This window comes from Protobothrops mucrosquamatus, unplaced genomic scaffold (genome assembly GCF_001527695.2).
Source record: "Protobothrops mucrosquamatus isolate PMUCROS unplaced genomic scaffold, P.Mucros_1.0 scaffold337, whole genome shotgun sequence".
NCBI classification, from domain to species: Eukaryota; Metazoa; Chordata; class Lepidosauria; order Squamata; family Viperidae; genus Protobothrops; species Protobothrops mucrosquamatus.
Genome location: NW_015386675.1, coordinates 327,532 through 352,023, shown reverse-complemented (window position 1 = coordinate 352,023; position 24,492 = coordinate 327,532). Strand labels below are relative to the sequence as shown.

The 24,492-nt window shown below is 39.9% G+C and overlaps 1 protein-coding gene across 1 annotated transcript in view; it reads right to left on the bottom strand.

Annotated features, from left to right (window-relative positions):
- The window catches only part of LOC107286908 (transient receptor potential cation channel subfamily V member 6-like), a 92,694-nt gene extending 70,229 nt beyond the window's left edge, over nt 1–22,465 (bottom strand). The window contains exon 1 of the mRNA XM_015815350.1: nt 22,338–22,465. Within this exon, the coding sequence (XP_015670836.1) occupies nt 22,338–22,465 (128 nt within the window). The remainder of the gene's footprint in view (nt 1–22,337) is intronic.
- Between the last annotated feature and the right edge of the window lie 2,027 nt (nt 22,466–24,492).

Sequence of the window (24,492 nt, the reverse complement as noted above, 5' to 3'; positions counted from 1 at the left end):
GGAAACTATTCCAAGCAGGGCTAGAGGGTATAAAAAGACCTTCTGCCCATGTGCTCCCTCTCTTTCTTCTCCTCTGCTGCTTCTTGCAAGGACCATCTGTCTTCTGCAATAAACTGTAACCTTCTTCCCAAAGCAGTCGCCATGTTTGCTTATTTATTCCCGGCTTGGATGAACCAGGATGAAGACTTACTTCTAACATAGCCATCAAAAATTAACCAAGGTTAGAAATGCCTTTGTGAGACATGTTCTTGTAGAGCACGCTGGCTGAGGAATTCTGGGAGTTGAAGTCCACAAGTCATAAAAGGGCCAAATTTGAAGACCCCTGTTGTAGAGGTTCTGGTGGCTTTTTAAGAAGGCTCAAGACTGAACCGGTAGTCAGTTCTGTGTGCTGCTTTCATGATGTAATAATGATCAGAGTTGAAGTTCAGGACTGCATCACTACAACCCTGTAATCAATGAACCCCACCTCCCCACCCCAAATAATTCATTATTAGCCCTACAAGTTATGCCTCTAGTTTTCTCCTGTCCTATTTTTTATGCTTAATGGGACTAACACTCTAGTTAAAAATTCCCTTATGCAATATGACATTCAAAACTAATCTACTAATAAATCCTCAAACTCAGTTTACCAATGAAGACTGCAAACTTAGTTTTATTCAAGTTCCCCCTATCTTGCGTAGAGATTTGGCTCACCAAACAATGGCCACTGCAAAGAAATCTGGTGTCTGTTTTTTTCTTTTTGGGGGGGGGGGAAGAATCATCAAACTGAGCTCTTCCAGTTTTGCATCTTCTGCCTGAGCCTCCAGCAGTTTGATACTCTCTCTGTGCTGTTAAAGGTCTTAAAATTATCATAATGGCAAAAAACCCATGATCAATTTCTAAAATATTTAGACAAATATGAAAGGCCATTTGGGGAAGAAGTTACAACAACAACAACAACAACAACAACAGGAGTTAGTGATACTAGGTATGGCACCTAAATAAGTTTCCTTCATTTTATTTTATTTTATTTTACTTTGCTGTATTTCACCATTTTTCTTTTCAAAACAGCTCAGGGGAGTATAATTATTTCAGAATATCCAAATGAGAAAGTTTACGTTGAAGAAAGCAGATGGGCTGAATTGAACATACATTTCTAAATAGTCACCTATCCAACATTTGCCAAGTTTTCTCTGAAAACTATAAATATTGAATACTTTAGCTCTGCTGCTACGTTTGTTTTGGCAGGCACTAAATATAAAAATCCTTAAACTGCCAGTTGTCAAACACTAAATGTTATCCCGTGCTTTCTTTCAAACATTCAGTATCAATGCATACCGACTCTCAAATGCTGTAATCAAGTTACAAAGGCATGCATCAAGTATCATCAAGTGTGGATAACTTACATTTAAAATGGACTTACACTCTGTCCTATTAAGTATTTGGCATCAATACCTGCCAAGCAAAACTTTTGAAAACCAAATTCCCATTAGCTGGTTTCCAAAAACAGTAGTAGCTTGTAGTATAATAAAGAGGGAAAAGCATCTGTGTCTAACTTTATGCCAATCCTTCTCTTACAAAGAAAAGCAAATCTCAACAGTATTAATGTATCTACCAGCTATCTGACACTTATTGAAGACATCAAATTACAGGCATTCAGTTCCTCCCTTTGGGGACCTTCTGACTGCAACTCCGAAGTACAGGAAGCAATTCAATAACATTTCAATCACGTCTCAAACAACACAGCCACCAGAAGTGAGCCAAAAATGTTAAGATAGTGGTTGCACCCCTGTGATTAAAGCTCTGTTCGATTTATGCAAAAGGTCAGGATTTGATCATATGGCTGTGTCCATCTTTACTTTTCTCATCTTCTCTTTGTGGACACCCTTAAGAGCCACTCTCCGCCAATCATTTCTACCATTGCTACTATCAAACTCTTCTTATTTACATCAGCATTACAGTGCATTTGGACGGAACATTTTTACTTGAATTGTGACTGAACAAGGATATAAGTCATAGGATAAAAATTTGAAAGTAGATGCATGAACTGCTGCAAGGTATCCTACAAAGTTGCCAAAAGATGGCTGGAAGTTGTAGATATCAATGATGACTGCAAATCCAAAAATCTAAGGTATTTGCACCATCGTGTTTGTTGCTCTTCTTGCTTGTCCAGAAGTTTAAAGGCACTGTTTGTCCTAATGGTTTTTAAGTCAGAAGTATGTCTCTTGCAAACAAAGTGATGCAATGCATACTATTTTTGACCTCCATGACTTCAGTGTTATCTGCAGCCCTCGGAGAAGGGTTTATTTATCTATTTATGTGATTATTCTACACAAAATATAAAACCATAGTGCCGTCTTAAAAATAGCAACACTTAAAGCACCAAAAAAGAAAAAAGAATGCAACTACAGTATAACAGTTGACTTTACACACACATAAAAAATAATGCAGGAAAGAGTGACACTGTATTTTTTTTTAAATCAAAGCAGCCAGATTTCAGTCTTAGCTATTGCTGTAATGGCAAAGGCTCATATAGGAAGCATACTAAGATCTCAGTCTTGTGTTAATTAGGGTCCTCCCTAAGCTTTGATTCAATAGCACAAAGCCAAAATCTTTAGATACAACTGGATGTCTGTGCATGAACAACAGCAAGTTGTATGCACACGTCTCTGTATGGCTAAGTTGTGCTGATGCTAGAACTTACTCATTCTTTGCCAAGGAATTTGGCCAAATGGAGGGCGCGGTTTCCTGAACCTTCTCTACTTTAATTAACAATTTATTTATGTAAGTGCTATTCCTGTTACTCATCCGGCTATGAATCTCTTCAAAACTATCAATACAATACATGGCATTATGACAAAGAAGATACAAGTTTCTCTTATTATGATAGCCTTTTGTTGTTGTTGTTGTTGGCAAATTTAATGAAAGGTGATTTTAGACAACAGTACACGTACAGTAGTTCTCGACTTACAACCATTTGCTTAGTGATCATTCAAAATTATGATGGATCCTCAAAAAGCTACTTACAACTTTATTTCAAAGCTATGAATGCCACCTCTACACACAAACACACTGCAGTAACACAATCACATTTTGGGCACTTAGTAACCAGCTCACCTTTACGGTCATTTGCAGTGTCCTGCAGCCATGTAACCACGATTTTCAATGTTTTTTTGACGGTTTCTGGCACTTAGTTCCAGGTTCCAGCAAAAACTGCCCATCGGGTAAAATGGATTTCATTAATGACTGTGGTATTAATAACTGCTGCAAAAAATGTCGTAAAATTGGGTCTGGTCACATGATGAACCACTTAAACAATGCAACAACTTACAACCATAATTCCAGCCTCAATTACGGTCTCATGTCAAGAACTACCTAAAAACTAACAGAACAAAAGAAAAACCAGGACTGAACAGACGACCAACTTAAAGTATGCAGAATCTCAAATCACAGCAGCCTTCAAAGTGTGCAGCTTGTTTCCTTTCTTTTGGGGGCTCTTATTATTACTAACAAACAAAAGAGTGACCCAGAATGTAAGACGTTGCTTTCATTGTATTACGCCAGGTTCAATTATTCAGCTGTCTATTGAATAACAGTCTAGCATCTTGTTCCATTGCAACATCCAGTTTATTTACATGATTCTAATCCTTCCTCCATTTCTTCCTTAACACATTTCTGATGGGGTTTGTGTATGTGCATGTGTGTGTTTGCACACGTGCATGTATCTGTGATTTTAATTTCCGTGGACTAGTGAGTTATGTTTCTGCCAATTTCTGCAATATCATGGCTCTTCCCCAGTGCTATTGGTTTTAAAGCTGAAGGACTTGTTTTTCAACATTTCCCCTAGCTTCTCTTTTAACCCCAGGCAGGGAGGATTTGGAGACATGAAATACGTTGTCTCCCATTGACAGCATTGTTTAAACAGAGTAAGTGTGAGAAGACATGGCAGCTCACCATTTGAGGCTCTACCCTCACCTCCAAAAGTTAAACAGCAAAACTAGCCCTGTATTAAACTATGCAACCCACTCCTCATAGCCCTTTTTTATATGGCTAGATTAATTACTTATTTAGGCACTTCAAACCATTCCCTTATAAAGTTCTCAGATACATCAAAGATAACATCCCTTTCATTCTGAAGTTGACTCCTGGTGCCTTCATGGACACATGCTGGAGGGAGGGAGGCTGATAGCAGTGCAGAAACAGTCTCCCACTGAGTTTTTCCAAGATTTTTTTTTTTTTTGCTTTTCTATCTAGCCTCCAGTCCTGATATCCCCTAGAGTTCTCCCACACAATTATTAATCAGGCCTGACTCTACTTAGCTTTTATGAGATCCATCAGGGTCAGCTACATGCTGCCACCTACTGGTATATATTGTTAATAAAGGACACTTCAGTACTTTAGCTCTAAGCATAACCAATAATTACGTTTTCTGATAAATATCTAAAGTAATTAAGTATTCCGATAAATAATAAATAGAATCACATGAGGCCAGCTGAAAAAAGTCCCAAAGAACATGCTTTAACGATTTGTTTGAAAGTTGAACTTAACCTTTATTGCCATGACAGCTTTATCATTTTTTTTTCTATTGTTCTCTAACAAAAATGAACTGAATGCCACACAGCTCACTCTAAAACACACATTGGAGATTTATTGCATGATACTGGAATCTGGAAACTTTATTGCTTTCCTCCCATGATAATCCTTGGAATTGTTTGTTTGTTCATTGTGCTGGTGTTTTAAGTTTTGTGAAGTATCTTCTTGAAATCCAAGTTCTGGGGCAAGAGATCGGACAGCCATTTGTCTGGAATGATATAGGGAAGGGATGGGCAACTATGACAACTTTATGACCTGTTAACTTCAACACTCAGAATTCCATGCTGGCTCAAGAATTCTGGGAGTTGAAGTCCACAGGTCCTAAAGTTGCCATAGTTGCCCACCCATAGTATAGGGTTTCCTGCTTGAGGAGGGGGTTGGACTAGATCTCCAAGGTCTCTTCCCATTCTATTATTCTATTATTATTTTGTTATTCTGTATTCTGTTATTCAAAAGATTTTGGAGGAGGAAGAGAACAGTCTCTTTAAAAATGTCAGCATCCATGTTTGTGTTTTATCATTCAACATCAAGCAATCATTCAAGATCAATGTATCATGACATTACTTAGCACTTAATTTCCCGTTTGCTTTCCTGCTCTCCTACATTCTCACAGTGTATTTTGAATGTACACTTCTCTTCCTATTAGACTATGCCCTGTGATCTAGATACTGCAAGAATGCCTTGAAATCACTTTAATCAAAAAACAAACCAGCATCCTAAAGCACATGATATCTTTTCCTCAGGAGAACTTGAAGTAAATGACAGTAGAACATCTTTAAGGATCCAGATGAGCTGGAGCCCAAATAAAACACTTGAGTGTTTAAAATCCTTTGTATATATGGCAATGATTTAGTACTGCATCAGGTCTCAGCCTGGTATCCTCAGATATCCTGGAATTACAGAATGGCTACAATTCCCATATATATCCAAATTATTTCATTAACCTGTGTGAGGAACACAGTACACTCAGAGCAAGTATATGAGCTAAGATAAACTTCTGGATTCAACAACCCTCACCTCAGCTTTGAACTTACTAGATAGACCTCAGGCCAAACAATAGCCATAATAATAGCCATCTTAATTCATTATTTATCATCTACAGAGGGCATGGATTTTCTTTATGCGGACCAGCTCCTCATATATTGCCCAGTATAACTGCTGGGTGTCTGGTAGTTGTCATATATAAACCACCCTGATGGTTACACAGGTAAAGATGATTAATTTGGCCATTTTCAGGCATTCAAACAATAAGTTTTGATCTGAAGCTACTCTTGTCTTTTTCCTCTCTGGTTTGATTTGTAACAGTTCAACCTCCAAATAAATAATTTCTTCTCTGGGATGTTCTGCCACTTCTTCTTTAGTCATTTTTCTGATCTGATAGTAATTCCATGAGAAGTTATAAAGGAAAAAAGAGTAAAAATAAGTTCACTGTCATAAATATGAGAATGGGGCAATGTTTCCATAAATATAGAAGTTTTCCTATCCCACTTTATCTGTTCCAGTTATAAAGGTTGCCTAAACAATATTAATGGCAGTTTGAAAGAAAGGAATACCCATCAAAGTATAGCTATGTCTCTCAAAAAAATACCATATTATAAATATTCCTATATTCTGACTTTCTTCTACTGTATAGGTTTAATTCAGCAGCAACTGAATTGATACCTGCTTGATATCAACTTCCTTTACAATCCTTAATAACATTTTGCAAAGGAATGAATGTTTTTTCCAGATTTCATTCCTTGGATATTTAGAAGTTAGTGTACCAATGGAATGGGCATTTGAACTTGGTGCATGGAATAAACATAGCATCTCCCTCAAGATGTGGCACTAATTTATATCAGGTCTGTTTTGGCTGCATATAGCAAAAGGAAAAGACAACTTGAAGTTCAGAAATTGTCAAGATTTCAGATCATATATACTTTGTCTCCATATTACTCCACTAAACTTTTAAAGAAGAAGATACATAGGTGCTCAATGTAAAGATAGTAAGGTTCTGCAATGGTGCATGAAGGTTCCAGTAGGTAAGATATTAGCATTTGGTGGGCTCCAGATTTGTCAAAGCCCATGAAAGACAGTAATCGACTGTTCACAGCACCAATTACAAGCCGTAGTAATATCACAAGTTTCAATAGCGTCACATGGCTGACGTGAATTATGTCATTTGTGCCATTCATACTAAGCAACTGATGTAAATTCACATTATTTGCACAACAACCTGTCAATTGCCCTTCTCTTAGAGATGCCCATCCAATTGATAGTTACTAATACTATATCAGCCCCTGCAAAGTAGAACCCGCTAAGAACACTCTGCCATTGAAATCATGATTACATATATTGTAGCATCTTTAACAGAATCTTACAAGTCTAAATGTATTTTCCCCTCCCACTATTTATATTTGTGTGGAGTGAAAGGGGAGGATCTTATCTGAGACGTTTACTCATGTTCCTTTCTTGGTCCAACCTTAAGCCCCTTTTACCTGACCACAGCCTTGGTAGTGGGTCACTCTTCTGTCCTTCAAGGCCATTCCCTTTTCCCTCTATGTACTGTGCTTTGTTAGAGTCAGAGCAAATCTCTATTAAGTTATATGTGACATTTAGTAAAGCTGTATTAAACTTAATATGATAAATGAGTATCTTTCCATTTTCTTATCCTTCCCAGAACCTTCTACCCCAGCAAAAAATTAAAGCAACATTTTGCTTCTATAGTTTAAAAGTTTTCAAAAATGTTACACCACTATGCCCTTGCATAGATGGAAAATATCTAAAATGGGCAAACTTTATAAACGTTCCATAAGAACATGGGATTGCTTGCTTTTTTATTTTCCGCCTTCTTATATTTTGGAAGACAATATAAATAGTGCCATAAGATAAATAGTGCCATTTATAGGTGCTGCAGATATTAAGATGCCTGTTGATGCATCATTATGGTTTACCTCACAACCTATGCATTGGTTCTGAAAAGCTTAGGTGGTAATAAGTTTGTTAGACTTGAAGTGAGTTTTGTTTCTTTACATCTCAATAAGCACTGGCTACATTTCCAGGAGTAGACTTGCAAAGACAACCAGTTTGGTCTAGTTGTTAAGTCACCAGACTAGAAACCAGGAGACTATAAATTCTAGTCCTGCCTTAGGCATGAAAGCCAGTTGGGTGACTTTGGTCCAGTCACTCTCTCTCAAGCCAACTCACCTCACAGGGTTGTTGTTGCGGGGAAAATAGGGAAAGGAAGAAGTATTAGGTATGGCTGCAGGCTTGAATTATCTACAAGTATAATAAAGACAGGATAAAACATCTCATCTGATCTAATCTAAATATCCAATCTGTTCTATGCAAGCATGAATATCCACATGTATGGAATGGGAGGTTTTCTTGAACACAGAAACTATTTCAAGAGACCAAACATCTCATGCAGGGACAGGAATACACTACCACCTTAACCCCACCAAGGAACCCCACCAGTGTTACACATAGTGGGATATATAAATATAGCTTCTTTCCCTCCACACCTTTATTCTAATTCTGCATTCAATATTCAAGCTGTGTCAGGTCAGTGAGTATTTTCCCCAGGGGCAATGTTTGATCTGTAAAATACTTTGGCTTTGGGCTGTTTGAGCACTATAATTAAACCTTAGATTTTTATCAAAGCTAAACGATGACAGCAAGAGATTAAAAACACAACTCCTTCTGAACAATTCATAGTTGAACGACTGTTGTGTCAACACTCTGTAAATGCGATTGAGAAATGACATGGAGAGCACCACATTCCTTAGCCAGCCCTTCTGCCTTGTTTTCTTTGCAAAGGGAAAAAAAAGCAAGTGTAACAGCTAGTTGCTCATGAAATTTGGTTTTAAAAACATGACTGGCCTCCCTGCTTTTCAGGTTTATAGAATTCACATTTGGGTAGGCTTTAAGTTTAAGCCCACAAGCCAAAGCTAGCAACAGCAAGCAAAGAAGGGCATAGATTTGGCAAGCATACCCTCTGGTACAATTTGGGTTTAAAATCCCAATTAAAAGCTTGAGCCTTGGTAACCTGAATGAGCCGTCATGTTTACAAAGCCATTAAATGCTATACATAACTCAGGATAAAACACATAACTTTCTGCCCTAGTGCATTTGGATATCTTGATTCGATTGCTTTACATTATTTCCCCAACCAGCCCTTTACGGCAAAGCGCCAGAAGTCATTTTTTTTTTTTGCATAGGAAAGCTCTAGGTTTGATTTTCAGCATCTTCCTGCAAAATGAGAAAACACCGTTTCAAATAGGCAATTGGTAACTAGGTGGACCAAGAGTTTGTCTTGCAATAAGGCTGCTTTCTCTTGCAGCATAATGGCCATTACCACGGTTCAAAATGCCCCCCTCCTATCATGAACATGCTGGAAAGTTTTAGACATGGTGCAGTCTGTCCTAACTTATCATGGGACAAACAGAAAACACTTCTTCTAAGTGGTGTTTATTAAGGAACTGTACAAGGCCAAGAAATTACAGTTGGTTTAATCCTCTCCCCAACCTTTATGCTGGAATACTGTATATTTTGGGGGGGCTTGGTGCTTCCTCCCTAGTAAAATTTGTTACAAGATGCCCTGAACCTCCAATGTCCCCTTTTCTATAAATCTTCCCAGAATATCTAGGTTTATACAAATTCCCATTGCTTTTATAGCCTATTGACTGAAAAGAAAGGCAAGTCCTGCTTTGCCTTCAGCAAACACTTTCAGCAATGATGCCTGGACCAAATATTTGCCCTTGACAAGTGAGGCATGCAAGGTGGAAGTTGCTCCTCCAGAATCCCTCCAGACCACTACTGGATGACTGCTCATTCTCATATCTCCTTGCCTCATGGGTGGCATAACATCCACACTGATGTATGGAATATATTTATTGGTAGGTTTTGCTGGCCCTTGAGTTTTTTACTTAACCTGTCACCTGGGGCCAGAGTTTTGGGCTAGTCCTTGAGGTGCTTCACTTCTATGCATTTTAAGTATTTGGAGGCTGGTCTGTCAGGCTGTACTCCTCTGCTGGTGGGTTGGATGGCACTTGATATGTTCTTGAGTGTAGACCAGCGGTTCTCAAATGACCCTTTCACAGGGGTCGCCTAAGACCATCGGAAAACACATATTTCCGATGGTCTTAGCAACCAAGACACTGCTCCTCTATCCGTCTCCGCACGGCTTCGAGCTGGGGGCCATTGCAGCGCCGGATTCGTTTCCATCGAGCATCTCCTAAGGGAGGCTGCGCTGCTTTGCGGCCCTTTCTGCGGAGGAGGCTGAACTAAGCTCTGCCGGCGCTGTCACCCTCTTCTCTCTCTCTCTCTCTCTCTCTCTCTCTCTCTCTCTCTCTCTCTCTCTCTCTCTCTCTCTCTCTCCCTCTCCCTGCCTGGGCGCTTCTCCAACCAGTGGCCTTCCTGCCCCCCCTCCCCAGCCAGCTGGAACCGGGCAGGCGGGCGACCTTTGGAAGTGAGGCGAGGACAGGCGAGGCGCACTGAGCCCCGGGCGCGGCGGGTGAGTGGGCAGCGTTGGTACGTGCTTGGAGAGCCCTTAGGGTTGGGGGTCACCACAACATGAGGAACTGTATTAAAGGGTCGCAGCATTAGGAAGGTTGAGAACCACTGGTGTATACTGTAGTGTAGATTTTATTAAGAACATAAGAAATGTTGTGCAGGTTTGAATCAAAGTGTTTCACTCCACATTACTTGGAAGGATCTCAGCACTGGGTCACTTGGCAAAGAAAAAACAAGCTATGTTTTCTCAGGTCTTGTGTGTACATACATTTCCTCCTGCCAGTGCTTCTTCTAGCTTGCCATTTCTTTACAAAATTGAAGTCTGAGGTCAAGTTTTGTTACTGCTGTTCATTCCTGGCATATTTCATAACGACCAGTCTAGAGTCCCACTTTCAGCACACTGCTTTTGTTTTCTGGTTTATTTCTGGTTCATTTAGCCTAGTTGTCCCTACTCTGTTGACCTGTAGATGTCCTGGTGGGAGGGGAGTGTGTGCAAGATGGAGAAGACAATTCAATCATTTCTGCTGCTACGCAGTATTAAGCAAGAATGTGGCATGAATCAATCAGAATCATTTACAATTCTGGCTTAGAGTCAGATGTAAAATGCAAAACATGGGGTCAGAAAAGGACAATATTTCTTACTCTCAAGAATTGTATTCCTTCAAAAATAATGTCTTGGGCCCCTGATGCCGGAGGGGGCTACGATTAAAATTAATGGTGGAAAAGTGATTCTCTTTCCAGTACCCCTGTTTATTGCTTTATAAAAACTTGTCTTCTGCTCCCCACACAGTAGACTGGCAGTGAAGGTACAGATAGACATCTGACCATTCTCCACAAATTGAGGAGACCATGAATGTAGCCCAGTGGTGGGATTCAAATATGTGAACAACCGGTTCTCTGTGTGGATGCCGCTTCCGGAAGTCCATTCTGGGCCTGGGCAACAAAAAAATAGCTACCGGTTCTGCCGAAGTGGTGCAAATCGGCTGAATCCCACCACTGATATAGCCTCATCTATAAATCAAAGAATACATGGAAGCATTCTGTAAGGCTCACAACCATTCCAGGTTATCCTTATTACTGTTAGATGGGAAGTTATATTATGGTTGCTTGAAAACCTGGAGGATCTATAAAGCTTACAAGCATTCCTTGTGAGCTTTACAGATCCACTGCGAGGTTTTCAAGCAACCATAGCATAACTTTCCACCTAACAGTACTAAGGATAACTCAACAAAATGTTGCAGAAGTAGAGTTTTCCTATCAGGATTCAGCTACCTCCTTTTCCTGGATGTGCCATTAAATTCTACTCTGCCTTTAGAGTTACACTCCTCTCGATAGCCAGCTCGCTCCCTGCCCATTAGAAATGATAGTTCTCACTTGTTTGCTTGTGGGAAGAGAAGGATGTCTGTGATGCTTTTAAATAATACGTTTGCAAACTTCACATCTCTCTAAGCCTCCTGGTGCCTGCCTCTTGTCTCATTTATAGGCTCCCTTGGAGAATAATCACCATTAAGGACCAGATGGCCAATGGTGTTCCAGTTTGGCAGGAAAGTAAATAATAGCCTGTAATAATTAATTTACCTATCACCACAAAGTATCATCTGAAGGAAAGCAAGAGGAGAGGAAAACACTGGTTTGGCTGAGATATCTGAACAAATGACGTAGGTCCATCACGTAGTAATATTCCACGTTGCATAATATCATCTCAGCAGAAAGAAGCCAGAGCCTGCCATACTGGAGAAAACAGGCTTGATTCACTTCCTGAGCCAGATTACACAATCTGGTAAAGCCTATATTAAAGCACATAACAGCAGGTTTCACACAATGGCTCCTTTTGGGGGGGAAGGGAAAATTCATAACTGACTGCAAGGTTTCAATCAATCAGAATAGAGCTGGAAGGGACCTTGGAGGTCTTCTAGTCCAACCCCCTGCTCAAGCAGGAGACCCTATACCATTTCAAATAAGTGGCTGTCCAGTTGTTTCTTAAAAACCTCCAGTGATGAAGCACCCACAACTTCTGAAGGCAAGCTGTTCCACTAGTTAATTGTTCTCACTGTTAGGAAGTTTCTCCTTAATCCTCAAGGTTGCTTCTCTCTTTATTTAGTTTCCATCCATTGCTTCTCGTCTTGCCTTCATGGGCTTTGGTAAATAGTTTACTCCCTTCATCTTTGTAACAGCCCCTCAAATACTGGAATACTGTCAGCTGTAAGCATCACATCCTAGATTTAGACTTACCTAGGAATAGCTTAAATGTTAGCTAGATCCAGTTTTCCATCAGGGACGTGGCCACAGCTTCTCCTGGCTGCTGTGACTCATCCTTTCGTCCACTGGAAGATTCAAGAGGAGCCCAGAGGCTTTGCTTCCTGGCTCCTGTTCAAAGCAGAAGAGTGGAACATCCCAAAGCAGCTGAGCTAAATTCCTGCAGGTCTGGAAGAGCCAATCACACCCTTTGCTACAGCAAAAGCCCCCACACCTACTATACAAATCTTCCCCACCCCCCACCCCCAAGAAAGCCACTTTGTGATCCCAATTCCAGCCTACTGGCTGTCTAGATCTCTGCACAGAGATACAAATCATTATGGGATAACCAGAGATCGACGTATACCGAGTTCAAGATAAATGGTAGGCGAATATGACATGATTTCCTTTTAATTATTTTGAGTCTAGGAAGTTTTGATTATGAAAACATTCTGACTTTTTCTCAGAATGTTGTGGGGCTTCAAAAGTGGAGCACATAAAATTTGCCCCATTTGTACTGTCAGTATATGTAAGAAAGGAACATCTGTTAGGAAAATGGGACATCTCTCAAAGCATGTGACTCAAAAATCTTATTCCCAAGTGCTCTTGAGTATAAGAGCGCTGGAAGAGTGAAGGAACATGCACATTACCGTATGCACAAAAAGGAAAAATCTACTCACACCCAACAAGAATCTTGCACTACACATTAAACCCACCATAAAAGCGACCACTACTGAGGTACCTCTAAAGATTCACAAATACTTAAAGGCTACCCTCCAAGGAACAATGAGTCCCTTAGTTCCCAACAGGGAAGCCTTCAGCAAAAATAATAAACTAATCTGGTGGCACCTCGAACAAAATGAAATGTTTGACTTTTATCTCTGTGGCTGCTGTTAATGGGCTAAAGGGAATAGTAAAAGGAGAGATCCAAGGGAAGTGAAATATAAAACTATAGGAAGTGAAATTAAGGAAAGAGGTAATTAACCAGGCAGTTGTTGCATGTGATACACGCCCATTCTTGGACTGGTGAGCTTGTATTTCATATTTAAAATACCTCACATCGGAGGCTAGCATCATTTAGTTCATAATATGTTCTGAATTGAGATACCTTTTGCAATAACCCAGAAGCTGTAACTGGTACAAAGTGCAATGACAACATGCCTGATGGGATAGACTACAGGCAAGAATAAAATGATATAAGTCATTGCTTTGATAGCAGAGAGCTTCCAGATTCAATTCGAGGGATTGTCTATCACCAACCTTTTATGATCTAGGATTGGGTTACATCAATCAATTCCTTGCTAGCGTTGAATCTGTCCATCCAGCCTGGTCAATGAGAGAGGACTTGTTGCTGGTTCCCTATCCCTTTAATATGTACAGGATGTGGTCCTTTTCTATTTTTTTTATACTATATTTGATTTTTTAAAAAACATAAATCACTTAATAATTGGTGAATGGTGTGTAGTCTGGGTTACATTTGTAAAAAATCACTAACAATTGATTTCTATAATCCATAATCCACATAATAGTTTTAGTTGATTTCCTCTTTTCCCAAAATATCCTCTTTTGCAAACATTGAGTTAATACAATTCTTATTGTTTTGATAGATAACTATTAAATATATATTTTTCCCAATAGTCCTAAAAATAATAATCACATCAATATAATATTTCTTTTCTATCCAATCATTCTGGTTGCCTTATCATAGATCCTGTTACAGTCCTTATTTTAATTTGTTTCTCCTACCAAATTCTAGATATTCTTACTGGTTAAGATTTTCTCAAAAATTAATTACATTTAAGAATTTAACTCTATTTTTCCATATGAACTATCTCACACTTCTACATTTCTTAAGAAATACTGTAGATAAAACAGTAGAAAAAAAGAAAGAAAAGCAAGGGTAAAGAAGCATAAAAAATAACATACTACTTAAAATATATATCCCTCCTAAGCTAATATGTATTTATTTCCTAAATTTCTTATTTTTTTTAACCATAATTAAAAATATGTTTAATCTTTAAACATTCCATTTAATACATCTAGTCATCTAGTCCTTTAACTCTTATTCAAAACATTTTTATCCATTATAATTTTCTTAAATTCAATCACATTTAAATATCTAAAACATTTCCTTTATCTAAGTCATTTCAACTTTTTTATATTACTCATATCAAGAAAGAGAACAAAAAAGGGAAAAAAGCATACTATATTATATTTGGAGAATTCGTCCTTCTTAGAGTGACATATATATTCCAAAACTTTTCTATTTCTTTAACCATATTCAAACAAATGTTTCTTTTTTAAGTATTCTCTCTGGTAAGTCCCATCATTTATTTTCTTAGTTTCCACTTTAGTCTTTTTCTTTTGCCCAGTGTCTTTCTTAATCAATGCATTTTGCTGAATCAAAAAGTTTTTCTGTTTGTTCATAAATGTTGTTGTAGATATAAAAAGTAAATCAGGAGAAGTGTCTTTGTACGGGACTTCTGCCTTTCCATGTTTATTGAAAATCTTTTTCTTTCTCTCCGCTTCTCTTATCATTTCCTTTCTCTACAATGTTCCTGACATCTCTACAGTCCATTTTATCCAATTTCTTTTCTTGTCCTCAGATTTATTTTGTAGTCTTAAGGGATAAGTTGTTTTTTCCAATTCTTGTGACATTTTTTCCACTAGGATTAAATCATGTTTCCTTGTTTTGTTAAGTTTCATCTTTAAGTCTCTATTCTCAATTCTATATCCATTTATCTGTTTTATCTGCTCCTTCTCTGTTGTTGTTTTCTGGGAATTTTTTTGTTGTAGAGTTAACTTGGAAATAGATTGATTTATATTTTCAAAGTTGTTTTGGATTACTTTGTGGTTTAAAGTCATTGTTGTTTGAATTAGTTGCAATATACTATATATCTCCTCCTATGACGTATTTATGTTTTCTTGATATGTTCTTTCTACATGTCTCTGATCCATAATAACCAAGAATTTGAGTTTTCCTCTTCCTTTCTTTTCTCTGTAAATAGCTTTAGAGTCCCAATTAGATAGATATTTGTAATCCAAAGAGTTCAAAAATATTTGTTTTCTGAAATTTATAATTCTCTCTTTGTCTGCAGCCCAGATTATTGTCTTTTTTTGTCACAGCTGTTCTTTATTGTTAAAGCTTTGAAGGTCACAGACATAGATTAGGCTTTCCCAGATTTTGCCAAGTCTTAAATTAAAGTCATAGCTGTCATAGTCTTCATCTGCCACTAGGTGTCAGCAACTATTTGTTTTTCAATTTCCAAAATGAACAATTATCTCTGAAATGAGAGTCTTAACCATTAAAACAATTTTAGATTTATCCAGATTTAAATTTTAAGTTTCAGGTCTTATATTTATTTCACTTCCATATATTTTGATCCTCCATAAAAAGATTAATTCACCGCTTCTGTTAGTATAAGGGTGGGGTGGAAATCCCCCCCCCTTCCCTTTTGGAGGTATTTTGCTTGGGGATCTTTTCCAGGAAATTAAATGTAAAGTAGAAAAGAGAGGATCAAATTCCTCGCCCAGTTTCAAACACTCTGTTCACAATTGTGCTGGTTAGTGCTTTTGGACTTCGGTTGCAAATAGCTTGGGCTGGTTGATGCAATATGACCGGCCTTTCTCCTGTTGAGTTAGAAGGCTTTCTCCAAGTTGAATGGAATAGCCACTGACATTCCAGAATCACTGGAGCACCCTTCTTTCTTCATCGCCTCTCCGGGGCGACTTAGACCCATTTAGGATCCCCTGGCATGACAAAATTAGCTGCAGGGGTGCGGAGAATACGCAAGCCCGNTAATATAATGGTTTTATTGAGTATTTACAATATACAATAAATGTATATTTAATTGATATTTTGATTTGACTTTTCTGTATCCTATCTAGAGCCACAAAGATGTGGTCAGTCTATAAATATTAAAATAAATATAATAATAGCCACTGCTTTTTTTCTAAAACAAAAAGGTGCCAGAGCTCACACACATCATACAACCCGCCTTGCCTACCCTACAAGGTTCCATCCAAAAAAGGTGCCGGAACTCCGTTCTGGGCGTTCTATGAGAAAAAAAGCCCTCATAATATCAATAATAAATAATTGCCACATGAGACTTGAAACTACATACAGTCCTTGCTTAGCAACCAAAATTGGGACCAGCAACTTAGTCATTAACCAAAGCAATCACTAACTGAAACCATGCCTGTGCTTAGTATTTTATTTTAGCTTTCCTTTGCTTTACAGACGTGTGAAGGTAAAAAATGCACAACTTGGTCAAAAAGTTACTTTTTCATCACTGTTGTAACTTTGAGCTGTTTTTGTATGAGGCAGTTGTTAAATGAGGACTATCTTTAGAAGCCTTATATAATAGGAATTCAGGCTAAGACATATCATCTATTGTTTACTTGAGAAATGTTTGATTTATATTTCCTGTAGAGGCAAAAATTACCAGTAAAGCATATTGGCAGCAGTTTAAAATTATTTAGCAAGACCTGGTCTTGCCTTGCCATATTTTCTTTCTGATACTTTAATCCATCATGAGTTGATAATAACATCTTCCTGGGTGTTAGTGAAACTAAACTCTTCCATAACTCTGAGTAGGAGTATTATTATTGTAATGTCACAATACAATACTCCAAAGATATTCTCATTCCAAGCCATCATCTTATTTATGAGATCATTAATGATTAAAAATAAGAGGTAAGACCTTTCATTCTGAATGTATGCTTGTATCATTGTCCAAATCTTTAGCCTCATATATCCTAATGGAACAACAAGTTTCTCCAAGAGCAGACCTCTTTAGGGGGATTCCTTTTAGAGATATTTGGACTCTAACTTCCATAGTTTATAGTCAGCATGATTAATTAAAATAATCCAGCTAAACTGGGCTGGAAGTATGGGAACTAAAATCCCACACAGTTTTAGGGCATCAGGCTATGCTAGAGCAGGAGTCTCCAAACTTGGCAGCTTTAAGATTTGTGGACTTTAACTTCCAGAAAGCCAACTACGCTAGCTGAGGAATTCTAGACGTTGAAGTCCACAAGTCTTAAAGTTGTCAAGTTTGGAGAGCCCTGTGTTAGAGCAGGGCTTTTCAACCTTTTCACCCATTGTACCACTTTTAGGATACGGCAACATCCGAGTATCACCAGTCACCTGGCAAGGTGTCAAAAACTTGATGACCAAAAAAAGGGGGGGGGGAGTGATAAAGTACATGTAGTCCTCAACTTACAACAGTTTGCTTAATGATTGTTCGAAGTTACAATGACACTGAAAAAAGTGCCCCCCAAGCCACAGCCGAGCAAGACACCTGCCTGCCCACCCAGTGGCTCTCTTCCTCCTGTTCGAGGTTTTCATTGTTGTGAGCATTTCTGTTGGGGATTGGCAGCGGAGATGGGGTGGGAGTGTTTGGTTTTTATTCCCCCTGTCTACTGGGTGGTTGCAGCAGGTTTTGGTCACTTCAACTGACTCTGGGACACTGTGACCATCATAAATATGAATCAGTTGCCAAGCATCTGAATGTAAATCACAAGACCCTGGAGATGCTGCAACATTCCAGCTGATTGGTGCTTCTTCAGGGCTCAGCAGAAGCACCAGGATCAGCGACAAGCTCCAGCTGGAGCCTGGCGCTGATCCTGGCGCTTCCACTGAGCCCTGACAGCACTGCAGCTCCAGCCATCTCTCACTCAGGCTTGTGCGGTGCTGCCACCGGTTCAGCTCATTCCCCTCCCCCACTACCTCTTTTCTAGGATGGTCGCGTACCACCTGCCAGGTGCCAATGTACCTCAGGTGCTACCCGTACCACTGGTTGAAAAGCCCTGTGTTAGAGGGCTTTAACAATGAAGCAGAGCAACTGCACCCAAATCTTGACTTTAAAAGGATGCTAAGGATAAAATACTGAATCTATATGCCAGCCTACATAGCAGTGGGAACAGGACGAGAATCATCTGGGTTCAAATTCCCAAAGTAAAAGTCAAAGAGTGATTTTGGAGCAATCATGGCTTTTCAGCTTAAACAGTTTGGCAAGCCAATGAATGGAAGAATCCCCAAGCAAATGTAACTTCATCTTAGGAAGGAAGAAACACGAAAGTTATAAAGTAGAAATCATGGACCGAATAAAAATGTTTAAGTAGGCCTTAGGATACTTCATGTTCTCAAGTGGAGGAAAAGTACCCCAAGAATGAGCACTATACTCACTCCTCATGTGGTGGTTCATCTGACAGATCAAAATGGTTGTTCAACCAGGCTGTGTCCCTTCCCTGTGTAGTCTATTATTCATTTCTTCACATCTCTTGCAGTGCCCCACAAGATATCAGAAACACAACTCTCCTTACAGAGATTTTGTTTCAGTCTTTCTTCTGCATCGTGTCTCCACCCTTCATCACTTCAGTTACTCTCACTGAAGTGTGTGCAATTGCTTCTCTGCCTACCTGAAACCACGCTCGGAATGAATGGATGCACCACAAACTATCATAGAGCAATGATAAATAATTGAGGGATGTTCCCATGACTATTTAATGAAAGGTGTTTTGTTTCCAGAGGCAAGAACATGTAGCTTAGTGGTGCAGGAAATATTTCATTCAGTATTTTGGAGGAAATGAGAAGATGTGGTTCCTTGGCAGACTATAATATAAGATTATAAGAAATGGAAATAGATGATTAGAAACATCTAACTTGTTTTCACCGTTAAAGCACTGATATTGTATAGTTCATGCAAAAAAAAAAAAGCATCAAGAAAGCTCTTGCTCTGTTCATGGTACAAATAGAAAATCATAAATTGCAATAAGGTAACCAATCTGCTTTCCCCATCTGTCCATGAACAGAATCCATGGCAGTATTAATTTGGATCCTGGCATCTATTGTAAGCAACAGAGAAATGAAAGGAGGTTAAAGAAAGGCAGCTTACATCATAATATGATGGAACTAAAAATAAAAAAGAATGAAATTCTCAGTGCTAAATGATGGAAAAGAGCCTGGTATCAATTCTCAAGATTCCTTGTGTTATTTTTAAGAGGGCATATTCCAAACATTGTACAAAACAAAGTGCTGCCCCAAAATATATTATGATGTATTGAATAGAATAGAATAGAATAGAATAGAATAGAATAGAATAGAATAGAATAGAAGAGAAGAGAAGAGAAGAGAAGAGAAGAGAAGACTTTATTGTCACTTTAAATGTAGACTAATCAACATACATTAAAATGAAATTTCATTGCATTCAGCTTTCAGAAAAAATACCATTATGCATATACTCACATACACACATATATGACACAGAAAAAGATCACAGTCTAGTTTTAATCTATACATATACATGGTGGGGGAAAAAAAGAATCCTGAGAATGTACAAGACAGATGGCATAAGGAACAAAACTGTTACAGAATCTAGTAGTTCTGCTATAAATATTTTGAAACCTCCGCCCAGAGGGAGCAACACAAACAGAACGTGAAGTGGGTGTGTGGGGTCTCTAACAATGCTAAGCACATAGCGCTTATAAGCAGTATCCTGAATAATGGGAAGTGCGCTTCCTATAATCTTCTCAGCTGTCCTTACCACTGTCTGTATGGTATCTGAGGCACTGCTACCACCAAACCAAACAGTGATGCAGTTTGTTAAAATGCTCTCAATTGTGCCTCTGTAAAAAGTGGCCAGGACAGAAGGAGAAAGATGTGCTCCCCTCATCCGATTGCAGGAAATGCAAAATGCCGGTTTGCATGCTTCACTAAATGTGTCTGTCCCATTCTTTGAGTAGGCAATCAAAGTAAATGTTCAGCAATCATTGCCTATGACACTCCCAGCATCTCACTTGTCTCTGAATTCACTCTGAGAGACTAAAAGCTCTTCATACTTATATCACCCCAAAATTGATGATCTCATCAGTCTGCATCACTTTGACAGTCCTAGTCTGGACCAAATACAAGTACCAGTACAGATAGGATAAACAATATGGTTCCATATTGAGACCACTGGCAGATTCTAGTAGTGTTCTGTAAAGCTAGACACATTTAAACATCAAAAAGCCCACAATATGTATTTTGATTTACACCAACAAGTTTGTAGAAAAATGCCCCTCAATCCATTCTTCCTCCTAATTTGTAACCATATCCCAAAGAAAGTGCAGTGGTGTAACATCTCAAAGCCACATTCTGCACCTTCATTAATGACTATCAAGCCAACCAAGAAAGATGTTCAATCCTTTATTTCATTATGTATCCTCCTGAGGGTCCGTTTAAAGGAAAGGCAAAGACAGACAAACTCTTCCATGCAGATTTCACAGAATTCTATGGCGGTAGTTTGCCCACCAAGCAGTTTGAAAGCATGCAGATGCGAGTAGATTAATAGGTACCACTTAGGTGGGAAGGTAACAGAGTTCCATGTGCCTTTCACATATAGCCATGCTGGCCACATGACCACAGAAATTGTCTTTGGACAACACTGGCTCCGTGGCCAAGAAATGAATATGAGCACTGTGCCTTACAGTCATACGCAACTGAGAGGGAAATCTTTACCTTTTTTAACCTTTAAAACCTTCAACCTTTACCATTGCCCTCTTCCAGAATATCCTTATTTCCCAGTCTTACCCAAAGTCATGAAATTCTCCAGTGGGTTCCAATCCAAATATTCATCAGGCTCAATCCTGCTTAACAAAGTCAGTGTTGGCCTTTCCAGGTAGACCAGACAGGAAAATGACCAGATGAGCTAATTCTATTTTATCTTGCAATAATATAATCTTGCAAGTCTAACAGTACAAATCTCTCACTGCCTCTTTTACAGCCTGATAAGTTAGGGAGGTTTTTTTCTGAGTTTCTTTCTCTTCCTGTTATACAGCTGTGGGCTATGCCTTTCTTATCTGACCATTCTTTAGGTAGAAATTCTGGGGAAACTGACTGTCCCATGAATAGCTCAGTGGTATGAAGGACAACCAGCACCTTGAATTCCATCTGGAAGCACACTAGGAACTGATGCAGCACGTGAATAGTGGAGCATACCAGGGTGCATCCATAAGTTCCCCAGCCACCATGTTTTGGACTTTCTGGATGTTCTCCAAGGGCAGTCCCATGTGGCGCATTGCAGTAATCTATTTGGGAGTTGAGTAAGGCCTCTCAGTCCACACAAGAACACAACTGGCATGCAAGATTAAGTAGGCAAAAGCCCTCCCAATCACAGCTACCACTTGCTTCTCCAACGTGAGTCACAAATGCAAACAAACAAACAAAACAAATCTGGAAAAGATGGGTCCTTTTATTGGAGAATCAGCAGGGCTCAATTTCTCCAAAGGGCCTGCCTTCAACCCCTTGTTAAGCCATGTACCTCTAGCTTTCTCTCCCAAATCTGAGAGGTATAAATGCTGCTAGCTCTTTTGCTCAGAAGCATGACAAAGGTACGCCACACAGGCTTAGCGGCATTGCCACACAGTAATTAATTCCCACATGGCAGCTTCGAAGAGAAGAAAAACCCTCAAGAAGCTGTGATTAAATTGGGTCATCTGCATCTTCTTTCCTGACAAGCCGAGACTGTGAACAACACACAAAACATAGAAAGAAAGACTTTTTTATTTTCCACACTCTTGTGACTGCCCTCTTCTGTCTGTGTCCCACCACAGAGTTCAGAAAAGAGGCTCCAACTGCGTGCTTGGGTGCCGGTGGCACAGAATACAGCCTTGTCTGCCTTTCAGGCAGCAGGTGCACTCAAGCTGGACTTGCTGGGATCTGGTTACGGCTTCTCCTCTGCCCAGGTATTTACACTGCTCCCAATGGGGAAAAAAAGGTTTAAAAGTGGGTGGGGGGGGTTCCCCCTTCCAGGTATAACTCGAATACGTGGCCGGTCCTTTCTCCTAAAACCAAGGTAGAAGCTAGTAAAAATTGTGTGCGCGCCCACACACACACACACACACACACACACAAACATGCTGGATGAGTTTCGACGACCTCCTCTCTGCATCTGCACCCAGGAACTCTCCTTTCCTGTTAAGCTCGGTAACTCGCGGTGCGTCTCCCTCCCCGACCTGCCTTCGGGGTCTGAAATGTCCTAGGTTGGACCCACCTCTTCTGTTGCAACAGGTTGGTTTCGTCAAGTTTTCTGGCCCAGGATTTCTCCCCGCGTATTCTGCGAAGGAGCGCAGCCCAGAGTCCCGGGAAAAAGCCGCGGTCTCCGGGCAGCAGCATCCCCATCGCCGGGCTGGCTCAGTCTCAGCAGCGCATCCCCGAAGGGACGGTCCTCCTCCTCCTCCTCCTCCTCCTCCTTTTTCTCTCCTTCGTCCTCGTCCTCCTCCCCTCTGCCCGGCTGCTGGAGGCCAGCTCCAGTCTGGTCCGGAGACGGATGAGTCTGCCGCCGACAGAGTCCGAAGCGGGGGTGGGGGGGTGGCGGTTGCAACATCTGGCTGCTGAGCGAGGCCGGTACCTGGCGGAGTCCCAGGAACAGGATCGGAGGGACAACCTGTCGGGGAGGAACCGAGAGGAGGAGAAAGGCAGGCAGACCCGCCCCGGCGCGGCAGAAGTTTTATTGGCGTTTAAAAGAGACCCGGAAAGAGGTTTGGGCTGTGGGATTTCCTTCTCCAGGCCTCCTTGATTATTCCTTTCAATTGTGTTTTGTTAAATGGACTCCTGCATCGCAAGTAGACCCGTTCGAGTTGATCAACCCACCCTTATGCCCAGGCCTAGCTAGAAGGTATCCCCTTCCTTTCAGAAACCATGTGGTCAGCAGAATTATTTTTCATTATTTAGTGAGTAGCCCTACCAGGTAGGCTGGAATACCACTTTTTAAATTGCTTGTATTCAAGTAAGGGAGGTATCTCCATAAAACCGTGTTTTCTATGTTGTAAAGATCATTAAGAAAAGGCAAATATACCCATAGCAGGATAATGTTTCAGGATCCAATCTGGGTCGATCATAGGGACTTCCGAGCCCATCCTCAGATTACTTCTCGCTGATCACGCATTCTGATGTGTGATGGGTCTGAAAGTTCAGAAGACTAAACCTCTGGTCCCAGTGACTGACCCAGATTGGATCCTGTGACATTAAGACAGCCATTTGGATAAGTAGTGATTAAGACATCAGGCTAGAAACTGGGAAACTGTGAGTTTTAGTCCTGCCTTAGGCACAAAGCCAGCTGGGTGAGCTTGGGCCAGTCACTTCTTCTCAGCCCAAGAAAAAAGACAAGGGCAAACTATTTCTGAATAAACTACCAGGAGTCAACAATGACTTGACGGCACTCCCTCCCCCCCCCAAAAAAAAGGATTATAAGAATTGTGGTCAAAGTGCAATCTCTCACAAGCCACAAACTCTATTCTTGGTGATGGTATTGTACATCTGGTTTTCAGCCCTGATGGTCCCATCCAAGCTCTGACCAAACCTTCTTGTTCTCCAAGTCCAGAGGAATCCCACTAGTCCTGTCATCACAGAAAGAGGGGTTATGTATGTATCCCTTCCGATTTTGGATTGAAAGATCAAGGCCAGCCAGGTAAATGTTGCCACTTGGAAATGAATCCTAGCTTTGACACTGCAGGAGTTAATGGCGCCATTTTTATAGGAAAAGCCAACATAAATTGAGGTGGGACTTCATTTGCCCATGGCATCAGCTGACTTCAGCCATTGGGACTTTCAGAATTGCTGTGATCAATAAAGACTCGCCTTGCGTTTTGATTTAAGACGAGTGTGAAAACTATTATAGAACTCATAACAATATTTGTACTGGAGAGAAAAGGCTACGAACGAAGAACAACAAGGATATTCTGGTTAACAGCTCACCTGCTTAGCTCAAAGCATTTAGAAAACACTAAACCTGCTGAATTTCTAGCTGACACATAGTTGTGTTTACTTGGCAGGAATAAAAAAAACAAGACGGCTTGTTTTCTTAAGAGGTTCATGATTTTTATGAGACTTTTTTTTTTTTTTTAGCCAAGGTGATTTTTCAATGGTGGCATTTCAGATGACTCATGCAGAGCATAAGGGAAGGAAAGTTTGCCTTCTCGTTGAAGTATACTGCTCACAAAAATAAAGGGAACATTTTACCATGGAACTGAAGGGGTTTGCGTTCCCTTTATTTTTGTGAGCAGTATATTTGTACCTGGGAATGTAGCTAATCTCCATAAACATGGCCACTTCTTTCTTCACAGACTCTTGAGCATTTGGCTGTTCCATGATAAGTTGAAAGACAACCTAAGAAGCTTTTGTGTCAGGATCCTTCATTATGTAAGATT